Raw genomic sequence first — 15,324 nt, forward strand, 5'->3', positions numbered from 1 at the left:
CCCCTTGTGGAATTCAGTCTTGTGACTATCTTGAAGGTCTTGGAACTTGTAAGTGAAGTCGCAGCTGTGGGCTGTGAAAGTCATCACCTCGCTCTCATATGTTACAGTTCGTTGCCAAAAAATGTTTCAAAGCAAAAACATTTCTTGTCTCATGAGTGGCGTGTACAGGACCTGTCATCAGACCGTGTCCACACGAAAACGACCATTTGAAAAAAGAAATTCGCAGACATTGCAGTTCAAACCCAGGCCTTCAGTGTGCCAGGTATGCAGGCAACGCATATGCCACGAAGGCTCGTTGATTCAAGTGTGTTAAAGGGGCACGAAGTGAACATGTTGTGGTGTGTGTGCTACAGTAAGGTGTGTTGGGGATGTGTACTGATGTTAGACAGCGACGACTTGCAGATTAACTTGCTGATGTCATGCAAGCGTCACGTGATAAGTGTTAGGTGACAACAATCACTTGCAAAAAAAAAGTTGCTGTTCGCATTTCTCTAATGTGGCAGACTGCGGTGCTCTTCAATTTTTTAGTAAAGTCTTCTTATAGCTGTGTGGGCTCTGTTATAGCTATACTTTTATAGCTGTGTGGGCTCTGTTAAAGCTATGCTTTTATTGGCTGCTTTTTTCTAATTCACAAGCATAGCAACGTTTATTTTGAAGCATATTGAAAGTGGAAGGTGAGATAGTCACTGGTGTCACTCAGTTGGTAGAGTAGCACAAGCAACATGCAGAAATTGTGCGGGGCAAGTTGTCTTTACTCCGTTCCATCAAAATATACTATTTGAATGATTGCATGGGAGCATCAGTATCATGCTTATCATTTATCAAACTGCAAAAAATAGAAGGGATGAACTAGCTGTGTTATATCTTCTTTAAGCTGTGATGTAGTTATCAGCTGCAGATATTGGTTACACATGTCCTTGGGCTGAAGTGTTTCCTTCTGAGTATGCATCTTACCAAAAGGCATAGGTCGGCTGATTCATTCATGTGTCAACTCACAAGAAGGAGGGGTGTTCTCGCTCCTAAGACAAAATATACCACGTGTCCCAGTCAGCATTGGTGATATCAAATGTGGCTCAGTGTGGTGCAAAGTTTTCCTTGAGAATCATGAACACCTCATGGTGAATGCATTTTGATCGTTTGCCTAATGATGACTTTCATTCTCTTAATGCCCTCTCCAATGTTTCTCTGAAGGTTTCAACGGACTAATTCATGATTGCAAGAAGCTTTCACATGTCTGGTGTCCAGTGAGTTTCCTACTCGTCCCTAACGCCTTTAAAGTATTTTTCTTGACACGTGGCCTTTTCCTGTTTGTGGCAACAGCTACCAGACGGCAGAGTGAGGCCAGCTCAACTCTTGAACTTTTGATCTCAAACTCCCCTTTCTTGCTCCAGTCTCTCTCAGTAGTGCGTGGAATAAGCAATCATGACTGTTTAGTAGGTCGCATTTTAAGTCCAAGGCCATTCATCCTTGTGCCATGGCCTTGTAAAGTCTCTTGAGAGAGGACACTATGATCGTATTATCCAGGCCCTGCAATGTGAACTTGACAGGTGTTCATGTTGATGAACTGTAGCCTGACTTCAAACATAAGCTTTTGTTCTTAACTACTATTTATCTACAATAAAACCTCATCAAGACGAACACAGATATTACTGTTTATTGGCTATATCAAACTGTTCATAAATATTTTTAACATCGGCATGGAATTCTTACTTTATACACCGAACACTTTTTGCAATAAAAAAGATTATCGACCTACCAAGCTGGGCCAGCTTGGATAATATGTGGCTTTGCTTTGCTTCACCACATGAGTTACTGGTGGCGGTACAGCATGCATTTGTGCCATGTTTACACTTTATCTGCACTTCCCAACAGTACCACGGAAGATATAGTGGTCGGTACTGCATTTGCGCCTCTCACCAGTCATATATGTGTCCTGGAACCAGCGGCATGGTCGGTTGTGACGTAGGTAGTGGAACGAGCAATAGCTTTCGTCCTGGTGTCCCATTTTTCATGCGACACCTCTGTAATGTGGGAAGCCACGTTGAATGTAGTTTGAGCTGCCACTGCCACATGCTGGTGGTGCTTTGTGGGGAAGCCAACGTAACTGGCATTTGGTGCTCTCTCTTTTTTTTTCTTCGGTCTCAGCAGTCTCTGCGAGCTGTTTTGAAGCAGTGCTCAAACTTCAGAAAAGTTCTCTCCCATTTGCTGTCTTTTCAGTGACTAAATTTCGCTTTCCCTGTGCGAGTTTTCGGCAAAACGTTATATTACGAATTTTCAGCTTTGTCGAATTATTTTACGATTTTTATCAGTAAAATGCAGAAGATCTAAGCCATGGTTTCTGAAAGAAATAAAGACACTGACAAACAAAACAACGTATGTTTAGAAAGTACGGATACTAGACTAACTGAACTGCTTTTCGAGGCTTGAGCAGTTAAGTGGGTTAATAAAATGTAAAACCAAATTGATAATCACGAATTACAAGTAATCCAAATAATCTCTAAGATTTAGATAAAGCCAACCATAAATATGAGGTTGGAATCCCACTGGAAACAGGTAGAGGTAATGTGGTTACCAGTGGTGCTGGTAAGGCAACTTGTTTTAGCACTTGTTCTGCCTCAGTTTTTTTCATAGTCCACACCAGAGCTTACTCCAGTTATTGTTGGCAGCATTTCTGAGATTATGCCCAGTATTACAATTAATAGCTGTGGAATTGTCAACCTTCTTTGGAAACTAAAGGTAAATTCTGTTCCTGGCCTTGGCAGCATACCTAACTTTGTTCTTAAATCTTGTGCATATCTTATATCTAATTAATGAAATCTCTTGCCACTTATAACTCCCCCATAAGAAAGGACTTAGGGACAGTGTCTCAAACTACAGGCCAATTTCTTTGAAAAGCATTCCTTGTTAGACACTTGAACATGTAATTTACAGTAACATGTGTTCCCATCTTCATAATAATTTCTTTGTCGGTTAGCAGCATGGGCTTAGATCAGGGCAGTCTTGTGTTACATAGTTAATTGGATTTTCAGAAAACATGTTTAGCTCATTCGACATTGGATTCCGAGGTGGCTGTTTAGCGCTCGCGTTTGTCTTTGTTTTTTTGTGCTCCAGTCCTGGTTGCGCTACAGATATGTATAAAGTGGCTGCATTCTTGATTTTCAGAAGGAAATTTGACAAAGATTGCCGTGCCCATCTCTTATTGTCACGCCCACCTCTTTTGTAAATTATCTGCTCTGAACTTGCCTCAGAATTTTCTTTTCTGGCTGCAAAAGTATCTCGCTGGCCGTTGCAGAAAGTAATCATAAACGGAGTTGAATCTGCTGCCATCCGGCATCTATGGTACCACAGGGCTCTGTTTTAGGCTCTATTCTCTCTTTTTTTTTTACTTATATTAATGGTACCTGCTTTGGTATTGTATCAAAAATCGGAGTGCATGCAGAAGACTGTGTTTCATAGAGGGAAAATAAAGTTGGTTCAGACTGACTAGCTTTACAGTTGGGCCTCGATAGTACGTTGTGTTGCTGTTAAAACTGGCCCATGTTTCTAAACATTTCCATGTGGTGTTATATCCGACCTACCGGAAAGTGTAACTCTGCGTCAATCGTGTCATCTCATTAATGCTCATTGCCTCACCCAAGCTAACAAAACTAAATACTTGCGCGTCGCTTTTTCTTCAGACTTATCATGGAATCGCCAGATTAAGTGTATAACCTGAAGGCAGGTCGCATTCCTAACTTTATCAAGAAAGATTTCAGGCAATTCTTCATTCTTTATTGCAGGCTTTTTCCACGAAAAAAACCTGTAATGGAGAATGAAGAATCTAACCAACTAGCCCAACAACAACACATGCTAAAATTTCAGGCAGGCCCCGCAAAGCATTAATGAAACCCTGTGTACAACCAACGTTCGGCCTATTCTCGAGTATGCCTGCCCTGTGTAGGATCTCAGCACGTAGGTTCTCATTAACAGCTTAGAGGCTATTCAGAATCGTGCCGTTGATTTCACAACCAGTTGTTACCAACTTCCAAGCAGCATCTCTCATGTTAAACATTCAAATAGCTCGCCAACCTGCCTTCTCGCCGTGAATAATTTGGTCTCACGTTCTTGCGGGACGTACCTTATAATCAAGCACCCTTAGATGAGGATAGATATTTGCAGGCACTGGATTACACGTCTGAGTGGCACAACCGCAGACTATATATAAAAGAAATATTTGCCCGCATGTCTGTATGCAAGCATTCATTTTTTCCATGTACTAGCATCCAGTGGAATCAGCTGCGTCCTGCCATCACTGAAGTTGCTGATGGTGCAAGGTTTTCTGATGTACTTAGCATGTATAAATTTGCTCATTTTTTTGCTTGTTTGTCTGTGTTTATTTCATTCGCAGCTTTGCTACAATCAAGTGTTTCTTTATTTTACCATGCCACCCTCACCATATAGCTTATCAGAGAAGTCTGTAGTTACTGTGATAAATATTTTGCTTGCATGAAATAATTTAAAAATCTGCTTTTCTTTTCTTCCACAACCTAGCGAGCTTATATTCACTCTGTTCCCGTCTCCTTTTTATGGCGTAAATGGTGTGCATTTTTTTTTTTAAATCTGTGAGTTACCAGGCCATTAGAGTGAAACACCTGCACTCCGGACAATAGAGCAGCACATTTTTTTTTTTTCTGACTGTGTGTTTCTGTTGTTTTGAACACTCTTGTAACGAACCGGTGCCAGGCCTATTTGTGTATGTGGCTGTGAAGAAAAGTTGTGGACGTCAAGAGGTTATAATGGGAAACAGAATTATAAAAAAGCAAGCACTCTAAAACTCCATTCGAAAAATATGTAGCTGTAATGGGCTGAAATTTTCTGTTCTCTCCGCTGAAGAAACATGAAATTAACTTTCTTTTCAAGTTTTGTGAAAACCTGGCAATGAGTCAATGTCTGCTTTCTTAATCAAATGGAAAGCAGCTGTGCACAAGTAAGCTTCCTGATTTTGTGCTTGTTGAAAGACGTGGCGTGGAAAAATAACAAGGAACATTAGGAAATGTGCATCACGTACAGTGTGCAGCCAGGGACAAAAGTCCCTGGGAGGTGTGAGGCACAAAATTAATCTGATAGCTCTACTATTTGCTGTCGAATCGGGACTGCAATTGTGGAGTTTGAATTCAAACTCGCATTCCTTTGAAAAAACCTGTGGTAGTGAAATGATGTGGTTGCTGACAGACACGGAGCTTATGGGCTTAAATTGCTTTCCAAGCGTTCTGAACACTTTTGTCCCCAATAGTACACATCACAGCGAATGAAATATCAGAGTAGAGCGTCCGTGCTGTCGATAGACTTTATTTTCCTGCTTAGCAAGTTCTTGATGGCATTCTTCTATATGTCCTGATGGGTAAGCATGCACGGCAGTACAGCAGCTAGCTTTGTTTTCCCATGTGTGTACAGTTGAAATTCGATCTAATGAAACCTGATTTTACAAATTTTCCAATCTAACAATGAAATTTTTATTCCCTGTCAAGTGCCCATAGGGTTCAGTGTGCTCTATAAGCCGATATAACGAAGTTTTTCCAGGAATAAATGAGTAAAAAAAGGTTATTTCTCACTTATTTTGCCCATGATGTCTCGCAGTTTGTTGACAGCGTGCCAGCGGTAACATCTAGGCGCCCAAGTTGTGGCCCTGGTTTGTCTCGACGGTGCAGCAGGTTGCACCACTGCGCAGAACAAAGAACTTGACAGTTGGCGGCGCTTCCAATTTGGGCTTCAAATCCGTTTTACCTTATGGCAGTTCAGGCACAAGCGATTCGTGATGCTTTCGTGGAGTTTTCATATGCGCAGGCGCCGGTTGCCGGTAAATGCGATGCCGCGGTAGCTTTTGTGTGCCACTATGCTACAAACAGATTTCGAAGGACGGAAAAATGCCACCTTGATTTTACGAACTTCCCGATTTAACGAACTAATTCGTAGCTGGTCTTCACTTCGCTAAATCAAGTTTTAACTGTATCACATTCGAATGCAAAGTAAGATGCTAACTGCTCATGGGAACACACTGGGATGTCAGCTTTTCAGTCGTCCACTCTCCTTTTGAAACAGCAGTGTACGGAGCCTGTTCCTGCTTTTTCTTGCCTTTTTTTAATGTGTTCGCATTAGAAGGGTCAGTATATAACAACCTTCCGTACGTGTACCTGGGACATACTGAACCTGAGTATGCCATCTCATATATATTGAAATTTTGTGTGTTACCTGTGATGTAACAAACCTAAGCATGCCACATTTTGTCAGGGCCTCAGATGCAGCAGACTTAAGTGTGTTGGCCTTGCAGTAACGAAGCTAAGCGTCACCATCTCAGACATAACCAGTGGTGGGAATGCTGTGCCCATTGCGCCAGCCTGCATCATTTCATTAAACCTGCTACATAATTGCACAAATCCATGATATTTAACGAAATTGCACCAATGCTGTACCAAAATGCCATTTCAGCAACCAAGAACTGTAGCGAATCCGAGGTGGCACAGGTAACCAAGGACCGGGACGAATTTTTCTTCGACTGCAATTTTTCTGTGAAATCTGTTTGGCTTTCCTTTGTAGCTGTATGGCTGTGCTTGGGTAGATGCTAATGGGTAATTACTTAAGTCTGTTTGCACTGTAGAACCACATAATTCAAACTTTCGGGGTAGAAAGTCGGTTCGTATAAATAGGAGTTCATATTGCAGCACTTACACTGATGAGGCTGGCATACCATGACCACATTGTACACTCATGATCTCGAGCTTGTGTTCTTAAGCGGATGTCCTCTGCCATGTGAGCTTGTGAATTATAAACCCACCACTGGAGCTCAGTGGTTAGCATGCCTGGCTACTGAGCTGGGGTACCCGGGTGCAATGCTGGCCGCGGCCACTACATTTCAGTGGATGCGAAACGCAAAAGTGCCCATGTGTTGTGCATTATCTGTGCATGTTAAAGAACACCAGGTGGTCTAAATTATTCCGGAGCTCTACTCTGCAGCGTCCTTCATGGCCTATGTTCCTTTGGGATGTTAAATCCAGCAATTAACTTGAATTATATTCTCAGCGCAAAAAAATCATCCATACCAAGTCTCTTCGTCAGCAACGCGATATCTCTTTGTCCTCAATAAAGCTAAATCTCTTTCTAGGAGTGTTGATGCCCGTCCAGCAGCAGAACATGTGTTTATTGATAGGGAAATTGCATTTAAATATTTTTCTGCCACTCGCTTCAAACTCGTCCCTTATACTCCGAAATAACTGTTGTCACTGTTTTCAAAAGCATGGTGTTGTAGCCTAAGCTCTGGTATCTGTGCCCCCCCAAGAAATGGCGATGCAGTGTTTAGTTTCGAAATCATCTGGTGATGGCTGCACCTATATTTAAGTTTTTTTTTGCTTTTTTCAGCTTATAAGAGCTCCATTCTGAGTGAAAGCCTTTGTCGTTAGAACAAGGTTACCTATCGATACAAGCCAGCTTCTCAGTCCTCATTGTCCCTTTAAATAAATATTTTGGGAAACAGTGAAGCGCGTGATATACATCTGGAAAGTCAGAAACTATGAGCGCAGGAATATGGCGCTGTTCTTTGAGTCAAAGGCCTCGAATGCGAAACAAAATGCTTCATCGTGAGAGGCACGGCCATATTGGAATGCAGGAAATTATCTGCGCTATAAGGCATGGTTAGGGTGGCTTTGGTGGCTACTACAGCGTGAGTACTCTCTGCAGCATCGCGATGCTGCCAAAGCAAAGTGCTCGTGCTCATCCCGGAACAATCACTGTGAACCATGCTGTGACTGGGCCTGTTTATTAATTGCGGCTTTCCGTAACTGACCTCCTTCAGTCGGAGCAGGTTTGAGGGTGCCAGTTAAAATTGCGACATGGGAATGAACAGCCACGTGATACTTTTCAAATTTCGCAGGCATTTTAAGCTTACATAAAGAAAACACTAAATTTAAACTCATGAAATGGGTATTTCTCAACTTTATCTCCGGCTTTCACAAAAAGTTTTGCACCAGTGTGAACGCTACAAAGGTTAGCTAATTTATCTTTGTTGAACAATTGGCTTGTTAAGTGCATGGAAAAATATGCTGACATGGTCAGGACGACTGCCTGCAGCCCTCCGCTACTGATTTAGATCTGCAGGAAGCGTGTGTCATTTTTTAAACATTGGCACCAATCAGGTAAAACATCCTACGTAATAGCATTTCTGCTTTATTTGTCAGTGTCTGGCTCCTGCTACAAAACACTACGAAGCTGCTCCAAATCGAATTTTCACCTGCTACAGAGCCTGCTTCAAAATTCTCTTGGCAATTCCCACCATTGCATAATGAACCTTAGTGTGTCATTCTCAGATATAACAAACGTTTGGCTGCTAGCACATTCAAGCAGTCTATTGAAGGTCGCCTAAAAGCTTTTTTTTTTAATGGCCCCTTTGGTTGTGATTGGTTGTGTAATACACTCCTCTCGTTGCCCATCTATTCTGCTAGCAGGTGAGAAGGACAATTTCATGGCTGTCCCCCAAAAACACTACCTATCACTTTCAAAGTGATTCTTGTTGGTCATTGACCATTGCTTTGACTGGTGCTTACACATTGATGAATTTAGGATTATTCACTGCCACAAACTGGTGCAAGAAAGCCTGCAGGTTGTGAAAGTCGCTTGGCAGTCTTCGCATGTGTGACGTGTGCTATAAATGTTGAAAATCTCAGGACTCTGCTTTGTCTGCAAATGATTTTATTAATAATCTGAGCAGCAGTTAGTCTGAAGGTACTGCCTTTTCTTCGTGATTCAGTTATGACGTCGGCGACAACGGAAACCAGCCTAGAACACAGGTGGCCGCACTCCGGTGCCCAACTGTAGGGTTTCCAGTTATTGTTTTGTAGTGAGAATGCTACTCCGGGTAGAACATCATATTTTTCACCAATAGAAAACCAAATATTTTTTTATATTTCAGAAAATTCTTAACATTCTTTCTTTTTATATATAAGCATGTCTGTACAAGTTTTGTTCAATTTATTTCTTTCTAGCCGCCGCGGTGGCTGAGTGGTTACGATGCTCGGCTGCCAGCCTGAAAGACGCGGGTTCGATCCCGGCCGTGGCGGTCGAATTTCGATGTAGGCGAAATTCTAGAGGCTCGTGTACTGTGCAATGTCAGTGTACGTTAAAAAACCCCCGGGGGTTCGAAATTTCCGGAGCCCTTCACTACGGCGTCTCTCATAGCCAGAGTCACTTTGGGATGTTAAACCCCCATAAACCAAACCAAACCATCAATTTATTTCTAAAATCTTGTTTTTGGCAAATAAAATTTTGTGTCGCGGTGCGCAATTTGTTATTTAATCTTTTTTTGGAAAGGGCATTTATATAGCTTTGTTTTTGTGTGTTGCATTAAATTTTGAATGTAATAGCTTTTACCAAAAAAAAACTACTGAAACCTACAAAAATGGCCATTTTCCTCACAGTGAGGAAAGATTTAGTAGGCCCTGGATGTATGAAATACTTGCGAGTCGATTCAGCGGGGTGTCATTTCGTCCCATCTTGTTTTCTTGCAGTTGTCGCATGTATAAAGGGCAGTGAACTAAGCAGCATCTGGCTTAGCTTCTAGACTTTTTAAGGGTACTGCTGGGACAGAGAGGAGGCTGTGTACTGAAAAAGCAGATATTTTTTGCCAACATACTCTGAGGTTGGATTACAGAGGGAAAAAAATTATAACAAAAGTATGTGAGATAAAATGGCACAACAAAGTTTCAGAGAAACACTTCACATTCTCTTAAAGAGGCTGGAGTTCAAGATAGTTGATGGGTAAGAAAACTGGTAAAAAACACCTTAGCCCAATCAGTGAGTTATAGCAATGCTATTAGAATTGGTTGTACTGTATATAATCATGTTTTTAATATTTTAATTAGCTCGCAAAAATAAACCCCTTCAGGCGCTGTGGCCACATATGTGGACGCAACCTAAGCCGCCTCATATTTTCGCACGCACGGCGAATTTCCACCGTTGAATACCGTGCTGTTACCATTTTGACACTCCCTGTCAAGTTAGTGGCGCCTTCTCATGCAGCTACATCGAAATGTGCTGGTAAAAATAAAGAGAAAATGTGTGCATCACGTCGTTTTTTTGGAGGGACGAGTAAATAGCTTTTCTTTTTGCATTCTGTCTTTACAAATACAAATGATCACGAATGATGCAATTTACAGCACAGAATGTGTCGATAGGTTAATGTAGAAACGCACACCAATTTTCATCGTCATAGACGAAGAAATAGTGCTGCGGTGGACGGTCAGAGTGGCGCGTCCACAAATGTGGACTTGGCGCTTGAATGCCGAAAATATCAACGTGGCGTTTTCTCCCCACAATGTGCCGTTTTTTTTGTGCATGTATGATAGGAAATGGGCTTACTGCTTACCGGCATTGAAAACTATGCTTGTACAAAGAGAACGTTGGACAACTCCAACGCTGAAGTGTTTTTCATGAAAATAGCCGATCCAGAAGCACCTCCAAAGAAGTGCGGCTGACCGAGCAAAGACCAGCAGATGGCCGCAAAGAACCGCCGCTTAGCCGAGCCGCTGCCGACAAACACAGTGCACTATGACTAGTGCTTAAACTCAGGGAGGCCTAGGAGGTTCCTAGGCCCGCTGCCAATATTCAAAAGGGGTCCAAGACCACCTGTGCATGATTGTAGAACGCATGAATCCGTAGGAAGCAACCATTTTCAGTGACGGTCAGAACACTTTTTCTTTATCGTTTTGAAAATTTCGCTGCGGTTTTTAGCAAGAATCATTATATTTTGTATGAAACCCAGACGGAGAAAAATACAAAGTGGCAGCACTACACAAGGGGGGATGAAAAAGAGGAACCTGTGCCCTCACACCATGGTCAGTTCAGATCTGGCCGTTCATGCAAAACAACAATCAGCACATTGGTAGAGCGAGGGGACAGTTTGTTTCAGGTCTCTGACATAAATTGAGCTAACAGTGAACTTTAAAAATGGTTTTGCATTTTTGCAAAAACGATGTGTAAAACAGGCTGCAAGATGCTATCTCTCTCTCTCTCCCTTTCCACCTGTGCTCAGATCACTCGAGACCCCTTCGATGAAGCCGGACTTGAAGCATTAGTTATGATGGAAGCAACCATTGGCCCCAACTTCTGAACACGTTAATTACGCAGCGGCGCCAACATGAAGGCTGCACATCTAAAGCCACGTTCAGTGCTCGTAATACCGAATTTTCATCTACCTATTATCACAGAATGACTGCTTTTATCTGTTTTATAAGTCATGGACTACAGAGTAATTCCCTGAAGTGTATATTCTCACAGCTAAACATGTATTCATGTCTAATGATCAGTTAGAAAAGGCAAGCAAATGTAGCAGTGTTTACATTCTTGTATCAGCTTTAAGGCGCCATGTCCACAAATGTGGACGTGAATAAAATATGATTTAATATGAATATTTTTGCATAATTTTTTGCACACCACTTCTGCTTAGTCTACTGATCGTCATCTATGCAAAAAAAAATTTTCCTTTGAGAAGATTTAATTGGCGCCTGAAGGGGTTAAGGGCGCTGATGGTGTCACCATACACTGGCAGTTTTTGTGGCGGATATGACATCATTGGTTGGGAGCTTGATGATTGCATAAACAGTAAATATAGTGCAAATTGTGTTAAGAAATGAAGAGACTTTTGTCACGTTTATGCATTTTATATTAATCTACAATACCAGCATGTTTGCCTTACGTAAAAGCATTGCAAAGCAAGTAAAACGAAAAAAACACCACCAGAGGCTCTGGCTATTGTTTTGCATCGAATGCTTCACACCTCTCTCTACACATCTCTGACCTAGCACTCAGCACTTATGGCTACTCTTTAAGTGTTCGAGAATGGCTTGGTGTAATCTATCTGGTCGATCCACTTTAGTCTACAAGCGTTCGTTTCGGTCCCAAGGAAGGATGCAAAGAAAAATGGCTGTGGTTTAGCTCTGATTAAACTTGGAGTGGCGCGATAGCTACAGCTGGCCGAGTGGAACTCGCTCAGTCAAATTGCAAAGTCAATCTTTCGCCGCTCCGTTTTGCTAGGCGTTCCTTCATCTTCTTACCTGGACGTGTATTCACTCTCCCCCTCTCCACTCCCTCTCCACTCAGTTTTGCCGGTGTGCCAGCAGCTGCTCCGCACCATGTTACCACCCACGGTGCCACCATGGTGGCCACGCTGAAGGCTCGAAATGCTAGCGTAATATAGCTATCACTACAAAAGGCACTCTTTTCATATTTATCGGTGCACATTGTCAGCTTGTGGAGGATTGCTGGGTGGTGGCACCAGATGGCAGCAAGTTCCATTCAACAGCGAGCTCGCTTGTCGCGTCGGGACCAATCTGAGTTCGCGCAATGGCAGGGCACGGTAAGTGGTGGCGGTAGCAGTACGCGCTACGCTAAAGGTATCTCGCACAGGTCGTCGCTCCGTCGCAATATCTGGCACTCGAGTTCAGATAAATCAGGGAAGGCCATCTTAATGTTTCCTTCTGCGCTGTCAACATGACGACGAAGCATTGCTGGGTGTCCATGTTGCTGTTGTAATTATGGAAACGACGCTGCCAACCTTGGCAAGAACTAGTTACAGTGAACAGGCAGCCACGGTGTGCAAACTTCCACGGCGTGCTCAGATAGCTGTTTTGATTGGCCCCACTTAGTGGCGTCATTGTATAAGTGAAATGGGAATGGGAAGCACTGTGAAAATCAAGCTGATGGCAACATTTTGCTCGCTTGTATTTTGAAACTTGAAATTTAAAAACTCCCGTTCCTGTGCGCGGATTCCTGTCATTCTTTTTAAGTCAACATCTCTGTGATAAAGAATTCACCTGAAGTGTAGCCAGCATCCCTTCAAGCAGCGTTTCACAGCCTCTTTAAGGGTAACAAAGAGAGTTCCGAGAGAAGGCAAGCACAGCAGGGAGCAACAGAAAGTTAGGTGGGCGGATAAGATTAAGCAGTTTGCGGGGATACGGTGGCCACAGCTGGCTAAAAGCAGGATTAATTGGGCAGAAATGAGAGAGACCTTTGCCCTGCAAGGGGCGTTGTCAGGCTGATGATTATGGTGTAGCATGCGCGGTAGAAATGTCTGACTACACGGGAGTTTTGGGTGATTTGGGGAAATACTCAACGAATAGAACTTCTTTTGGGGGGGGGGGGGGGTCATAGGTACACTGTGAAATCAGAAAACTGCTTCGAAAACCTTTGCTTCTATTTATGCTTTTGGGCGCTAAGCTTAATTTTCATTCCCAGTTGGATCCGCCTGTCACAAAGCCCCCGCTTTGTTTGTAAACAAGGTGTTGGGCTATTACTTTTCCTCGAATATCGTTCGTAGTGAACGAGGCTTTTTACGTTTTGCGATTAACTTTTAAGAGGTGCACATCTGACACGCGGTGCCTCATTTTCAGTTGCCAGATGAATGTTTTTGGAAGCCTCGTCATCTGGTTGTTTTTTGATGTTCTCTATTGTTCCGTGAGGAAGCTCGAGGCTCTTAGTCGTGCAGTTTTGCTTAGTTTTTGGCTCATGATACAGTCTCCCGAAATGCTTTCAGTTCCTGCCTCATTTTGTCGTTAAATCTAACAAATTCTGACATTTCTTCCTTCAGCTTAATTGTAGCTTTAGACATTTTCGAGGCAAGTAGTTGCTCACTTGCAGCAGGATGGTAAAGCACCGCAGTTTGAAGTAACACACCAGTATCGGTCCAAACCAGGCAGCAGTGTTGAGATGCAATGCAGAAAAAATACATCAGGCAATCAACACGGTGTCAAGGCTAACCTCTGACAAAAGTGTACAACTATTAGTGTAGTGCGCACGTGAGTCGAGTCGTTGGTGCTCCCAACTGTTTTGTGCTATTATTTGTTCTCATAAATTGTCTCCTATATGCTGCCAACTGGCACTTCTTAGCTGGGTGCTCTGGGACGGTTCCGTTGAGAGAAAGGAATAATGCCTCCAGTTAAGTTACGGAGTCCAGCTGTTTTGCCAGCGAAACATGGTGCTGCGCACGAAGCACTGCTTAAGTGGCGACCGTTCTCTTTGCTTGCAGGGACAACAGCAGTGAGCGAGCGGTGGCCCGAGCCGGCCTGATGGAAGCTCAGGGTTTCATCGCGGAGATGCAGCCGCTGAGCTCGGGTCACGTGCAGCAGAACTCACCCCCACAAGCACAGGCGGTCGTCTCCCAGCCGACAACTACCATGCAGGCAGTGACAGCGACCACCGCGGCCTCCCAGACGCAGGCGGCTGCTGCGCAAGTGGCGCAGGCAGCACAAGTGGTAGGTTCTCTTCACAGTCTTCTCCATTCTTTCTGGTTTAAACCGTCCTTCCCTCTTCAGTGTTCTTGCTGGAAAATCTTGCTGACTGCCACTGCAGGTGGCTGCCTAATGCCTTTGCTGCACAGACACATTGAATTGACATTTGAGTCAAATGTCATTCAAATCAGACTCATTGGTGTTCTGCTGTGCTCCACAACAATTTTCAGAGGCAGGGTTGAACATTCATTCTTCGTACTGCAGTGGCAATGCTGCTGCCAAATTTCATTTGTGTCCATTCATACCTTTTGTATGTTTTGTCGCATGAGCTGTTTCACAATTATAAATTGCAGTAAAAGACGCATTGCCAAAAATTGCATTTAGTTTCCTTGGAGGACAGCTGCTGTTATGCAATTGGTCTCTGAAACTGAGGAGGCAGAAACTAAACCTGAAAAGATTGAAGATGTTTAAGGCACCGCCATGTTGTGCTGCAACTTGAGCCACAGCTATTGAGAGAAACAATGCATGTGATGTGTATCAAAAATTTCTGAGCTGAAAGCACATATTTCCTTGTAAATTTTTGCTTTCAAAATGATGGCGTTAAGGTACCGCACACAAGAGCACACATGTTCGCGTTTCGAAAGCATTTCAAGCTCTTAAATTGTAAAATCGAATGAAATTTCAACAAAGCATAGTTGAAAAACTTCTTGTAGCAAACTAGGACCAGCAGTTGAGCTGAGCAACTTTCAATTTGACAGCATTTGAAACCCCACATAGCTCAGGTATTTTCTGCCGTGAACCCTACCCCAAAAAGAAAAGACAACTGCAGAAAGCCTTCTGTTGTGCGCATAGATGACCAAGTACTGTTGTGGGTGACAAGAGCAGCAAATGTGTGCAAGTGGTGCTGTTGCAATACCCAAGTGGGCTGTTACTACATGTGCTCAAATGAATCGGTTCAGTGTTTCACAATGAAGATGACACTCTGAACACCCTGATGACACCCTAAAATGGCCTGGTATATCATGCAAAGTTTGTTTTTCATTACCACATAGTGTAAAGCTTTTAGTTCATAATG

The 15,324-nt window shown here is 43.0% G+C and overlaps 1 protein-coding gene across 6 annotated transcripts in view; it reads left to right on the forward strand.

Annotated features, from left to right (window-relative positions):
* Nucleotides 1-15,324, forward strand: part of LOC144110480 (DNA-binding protein RFX2-like) — a 97,876-nt gene that overhangs the window by 5,048 nt on the left and 77,504 nt on the right. For all 6 annotated transcript variants that reach the window (XM_077643394.1, XM_077643395.1, XM_077643398.1 and 3 more), the window contains exon 2: nt 14,048-14,273. In XM_077643394.1, the coding sequence (XP_077499520.1) occupies nt 14,088-14,273 (186 nt within the window). In that variant the 5' untranslated portion in view covers nt 14,048-14,087. The remainder of the gene's footprint in view (nt 1-14,047; nt 14,274-15,324) is intronic.

The sequence above is a fragment of the Amblyomma americanum genome, chromosome 11 (genome assembly GCF_052857255.1).
Source record: "Amblyomma americanum isolate KBUSLIRL-KWMA chromosome 11, ASM5285725v1, whole genome shotgun sequence".
NCBI classification, from domain to species: Eukaryota; Metazoa; Arthropoda; class Arachnida; order Ixodida; family Ixodidae; genus Amblyomma; species Amblyomma americanum.